Source organism: Solanum pennellii, chromosome 2, assembly GCF_001406875.1.
Source record: "Solanum pennellii chromosome 2, SPENNV200".
Lineage (NCBI taxonomy): Eukaryota > Viridiplantae > Streptophyta > Magnoliopsida > Solanales > Solanaceae > Solanum > Solanum pennellii.
In genome coordinates this window covers 55779794-55784918 of record NC_028638.1, presented here as the reverse complement: position 1 = coordinate 55784918, position 5125 = coordinate 55779794, and the positions used below count along the sequence as shown (strand labels likewise).

Here is a 5125-nt window from a genome sequence, read left to right as displayed (position 1 = left end):
AAAAAAAAAAAAAAAAAAAAAAAGGAAAGGGGGAAAAATAAATAAAAGTTACGTCGTTTTAACACTCCGCTGCCAATTCCCAGCTGAAAGCAGCACTGTAAAACTCACGCAGCGCACAAACCCTGCCAACCTGAAACCCCCATCTCTGATTCTATTCTATCCCCTTAACTAAACCCTAGATTTCTTCTTCTTCCATCGCTACTCTCTCCTCCATGGATTCTCGCCGTGTTCCTCGAACTGTGAGCGACCCTAAGGTTCGTCAAGTCGGGTTCTTTGCTCCACCCGACCGATCCCAATCGGGTCCTTTCATCCCATTTTCCTCTTCCCCTCCTGTTTCCGATCTATCCCCTTCCGGTAACTCTCTTTCCCCTGTTATGATCCCTCCTCCTCGTCATCTCTCCGTCGACGTATCCCTACCCCGTCCCGCTAATCTTCATCCGGCACCCTTGTCCCCTCTACGACATGATTCTATCCCCGTCGGAAGCTACAATCCATCTGAATTTTCTTCTCCTACTACCAATAACTTACCTGATGATACCTCCTCTCCTGGCTGGCATCGCAGGGGCAGTTCTGGTAAATTTGCTACTTCTCTTCCCTCTGCAGGATTTGAGCTGCCTGCTGCCAAGCAGAACAGCTTTACTGCCTCCAGATTGACTACAGTCTCCAACGTGAATGCGCCTTTGGGATTATCAGGTTTTTCCTCTGTCCTGTATGTCAATACTACTACTATTTTTTTCTTTCTCATACTGCTGTCATTGATAAAATTATCCATGTTTTAAATTTAGATAAGGATGGAAAAGTGCAAAAGGAACGAACTGCAAGTTCAAAGCCATTGAAAGAGAAAACAACCAAGGCCGAGAGGCGTGCCCTCCAGGAGTCTCAAAGAGCTGCAAAAGCTGCTGCCAAAGGTTGATGTTTCGAGATTAAATTTCTTGTTATCTTTTTGTGTTTTTTTTTTCCTGATAAGCTTTTATTTTCCTAAATGAATTGCTACAACTTGTGTTTCTCTGCTGTGTACCAAAAAAAGGAAGTAGGTTTTATATGTTTCCTCTCTGTTTGAAGTGGACTATGGTGTTGTTATTTGTCTTATCAATGAATAAGCCATGATTATATTCTGTGTAGAGGCCAATTATTTGAATTAAGGGGATCTTAGTCCTTGGTGAATATATTGGTCCCTTTACATGTCAGCACGCGTTGTAATTCCAACTAATTGGTTTTACAGTTCATATCCTTAGAGAGAGGATCATTTGATTAACCTCTTGTTAATCAATGCCTTTTCTTTTCAATCTATTAAATATGAGTTTTTCCTTGTCGGGACATATGATATTTTTGGGAAATGTAAAGCTGCTAACCTGGTGCCATTTGGCCGAGAAATATCTAGAGTAAATCTATACAGGTTTGTCTTTCAGAGTATAGACAAAGCCCTGCAAATTTAAGTGTCTTACTTGTGTTTGTTTATGGGCTATTAAAATGGCTGTAACAGCTAAAAGCTGTTGTTTTGCATTGATATTGATGATTCTATACTGTTTCTCTACCTGCAGTGTAGTGCCACAAAGCTGGGTTTTTTTGGTATTGCGCCAGATTTATATACGTTAAAAAAGTGAACTATTTGGTAGGGCTGTCATCTGAATATTTTTGGATCTACTGCTTGAAGAATGTATTATTTCCATTTAGTTGAAGCCATGTGAATTTTGTTTTCCTTGTGCTATTTCACATTTGTCATATTATCAGATACAAATATGTTGTTTTTTTTGTAAAAGAAAGCATTTCGAGCGAAGGGGCAGTTGAGAAACAGATGTTGGGGCAGCTGACCTCGTTGCTGTGGTTTCTGCATTGGGACTTTAGGAGTTGATGCAAATTTCTCTGCTTAACTTGGACATATTAGCTCATACTCCCTCATCTTGCTTTTGGGTGGACAGTATGGTGGTTTCTGTGTTCCGAACGGACTAAATTTACTTCTGAATAGATAAATCATGATGTTAATGCATTAAAGAGAAATGTATTTAGTGTGGGTCTTGGACATTTCTTTCCATGTGAATAGACAGTCGGCTTCATTGAGTGGCTAAGGAAGATCACACCAGTTTGTTAAACTTCCGGCACCTCTATGTACTGCTCTCCACAATCTTGATATTCTATGACGTCCAAACTCTCTTCTGGCATTTCTCCGTGCCTTTGCTCTGCCTACTGCATAGCATTCACTTGTCATGATTGATTTTTTGCAGAATTTCTTGTCTTACTTGGATTTGATTATTTAAAGTTGAAAATCATTCTTATTGGGGATATGTTGTGTATCAAAAGTGTTACTGCAGGGAAAACGTTTTTGGTTTGTTCTTTGATTCATATCGAGTATTTTATCCTTTCTACAGAATCATAAAATTTATCAAGGGTTGTCGTGATGATTATATGTCAGGTGAAGGAACTAAGACCACCACTGCTGCTTCTGAAAATTTAAACCCAATAAAGATTGCCAAGGGCACTTTACAAAAGAAAGAAAGCCCTCCTGTTGCAGCTCCTGAAAAAAAGGGCAGTGATCGTGCTACAGATAAAGATAGGAAAAAAGATGTTCCTCATCCACGGATGCAATTTGATGATAAGAGTCGTGTGGAGAAGGCGAAGAAGCGCTCAGTAGTGAAGCAAATTGAAGCCAAAAACAGGGTTGAACTTTTTAGGCATTTGCCTCAGTATGAACATGGAACAAGACTTCCCGAGCTTGAATCAAAGTTCTTCCAGCTAGATCCAGTTCATCCTGCTGTTTTTAAGGTATACCATGAACTTATTATTTTTCTTGTTCGATCTATTTTTTTTTTCTAATTTGGGTTTGGATGAAGGTGTTTTGACTCATTATTGATGTTATGTTGCTTAATGTAAACTGTAGTCCCCCCCTCCCCCTACCCCATCCTATCCACCCCACAAAACACACACAAAAGAAGGGGGAGTCATGATCAGTTATGGACTTTGACCATCTTTGTTAAATCTGGAAAATGTAATTAGAACGGTGTAGCTCCAGGACTCCTGAAGAATCAAGGAGAGCTGCAAGAGCTTCTCTCTAATTTGCTACAAGGGTATATGGGTGACTAGGAGCTAGTTTCCTGCTAGTACTTCAAAAATTCTTGCATTGAGATCTTGTATTTTCTACTTGGTATTAGGTTGGACTTAGATATTTGGCTGGAGATATATCTGGTGGTAATGCCCGCTGTATTGCTATGCTTCAAGCTTTCCAAGAGTCCATCAAAGACTACTCAACTCCCCCGGAGAAAGCTCTTATAAGAGACTTGACTGCAAAAGTTAATTGTTATGTTTCATTTTTGATCGAGTGCAGGCCCCTCTCAATCAGCATGGGGAATGCTATTAGGTTCCTTAAAACTAGAATTGCGAAATTGCCTTTGACTTTGTCAGAGTCAGAAGCTAAAACCACTCTTGTGACAGATATTGATCACTTCATAAGTGAAAAGATAATACTTGCAGACAAGGTGATAGTCAAGCATGCGGTAGCTAAAATAAGGGATGGTGACGTTCTTCTCACTTATGGATCCTCCTCTGCTGTTGAAATGATTCTGTTACATGCTCATGAGCTTGGCATGGATTTCCGTGTCGTAGTAGTTGACTCACGTCCAAAGCTTGAAGGGAGATTACTACTTCGTCGGTTGGTGGGGAAGGGTGTTAAGTGTACGTACACTCATATAAATGCCATTTCTTATATCATGCATGAAGTTACAAGAGTACTTTTGGGTGCTTCATCAGTTTTGTCCAATGGAACTGTTTATTCAAGGGTTGGAACAGCGAGCGTTGCTATGGTTGCTCATTCATTCCGAGTTCCTGTCCTGATATGTTGTGAAGCGTATAAATTTCATGAAAGGGTTCAACTTAACTCAATTTGCTCTAATGAACTTGGTATGGGTCCCAGCTCACCCGCTGTTCCACTGTTTTTCTTTTTATGGTTATAGCTTTCTTCAGGGATGGCAGCCTGTTTCTTACTAGCTCAGTTATGTTTGTGTGCAGGTGATCCAGAAACTATAGCTAAGGTTCCTGGTAGGATGGAAATTAACCACTTGGATGGGTGGGCTAACAGTGATAATCTTCAACTTTTGAATCTTATGTAAGTATCATTATGTCAGAGATGATATATTCGGTTTTCGCTAACCAGTGAAGTTCTTAGAGCTTACTTCTTATTTTCAACCCTTACAGTTACGATGCAACACCTTCAGATTATGTATCAATGATAATTACGGATTATGGCATGGTAAGTAATCAATGGTTTTGTTTATATCATTTCCTCCCTATATGATTGCTGATGTAATTACCTAAACAAGCATCTAGTCTGAAAATATTATGCAGATCCCTCCGACAAGTGTTCCTGTAATAGTTCGTGAGTATCGCAGAGAATATTTATGGACATGAAAGGAGCACAACTAAAATCTGCAAAGATCTGATAGTTGCCTCAAGAAAAGCAAAGGGAGACCTAATGCACAAGTTTTTAGTCCCACCCTGCTACGTGCGTCTCAAAGATATAGATAGGGACATGGGTTCTGAGTACCTTTGCGTAACATCAGTTAATTTCTCTTGGGTTCATTTTTGTGATAATGATTTTGAGTTATGTGCCTCAGGTTTTGGGTTCTCTATTTTTAGCTGACCCCATGAAGAGTGCGATTTCTCCGCCTCTCAGGGCAATTTTTGGGATGTGATAGATTTGTGAAATTGTGATGTGATTTTCTATGAATAACAAATTCATTAAGTGAGTCACCTTCCTCCTCTCCATCATGTTTCTGGTTGGTGTATCTCCAATTCTTATTTTATGGTTGAATAACATGACTTTATTATTACTCTAGTAGGATACTTAATCTTTTTATGTTTCTGATTGAAGATGATGAACTTGATATTCTTGTCCATTAAATCTACTAGACAAGGTGTATTAAAAGATGTTAATAATGTCATTTTATGATTAACAAACGCAACTGATTTAGGACTTGAAATTGTGGATGTAACTTGCAATGCTTATGATAGTCGGGGTTCCAAAAAGAAGAAAACGATTAATTTTGTTGAGGAAATAGAGGCCCTAGAAATTACGATGTGACATTCAATTCCAAAGTAGACAAATGGTGAAATTAGTGTCAAGGATAGGACAGAA

The 5125-nt window shown here is 39.2% G+C and overlaps 1 protein-coding gene across 2 annotated transcripts; it reads left to right on the top strand.

The window, feature by feature from the left end:
- Positions 1–30: 30 nt before the first annotated feature.
- Positions 31–4825, top strand: LOC107011750 (translation initiation factor eIF-2B subunit delta). Of its 2 annotated transcripts, none has more exons than XM_015211366.2 (7): positions 31–693; positions 786–908; positions 2411–2760; positions 3147–3891; positions 4000–4096; positions 4186–4240; positions 4318–4825. In XM_015211366.2, exons 1-7 carry the CDS (start codon positions 213–215, stop codon positions 4396–4398), a joined length of 1932 nt encoding a protein of 643 aa, XP_015066852.1. In that variant the 5' UTR covers positions 31–212; the 3' UTR covers positions 4399–4825. The 2 variants fall into 2 exon arrangements, with proteins under 2 accessions (XP_015066852.1, XP_015066854.1); XM_015211368.2 differs by having other exon boundaries at positions 32–693; positions 4336–4825.
- The last annotated feature ends 300 nt before the right edge of the window (positions 4826–5125 follow it).

Coding starts and splice junctions, on each gene's coding strand:
- LOC107011750 (XM_015211366.2), top strand. CDS start 213: ATGGATTCTCGCCGTGTTCCTCGAACTGTGAGCGACCCTAAGGTTCGT. Junction 694..785: donor TGCGCCTTTGGGATTATCAG/GTTTTTCCTCTG, acceptor TTTTAAATTTAG/ATAAGGATGGAAAAGTGCAA. Junction 909..2,410: donor TGCAAAAGCTGCTGCCAAAG/GTTGATGTTTCG, acceptor ATTATATGTCAG/GTGAAGGAACTAAGACCACC.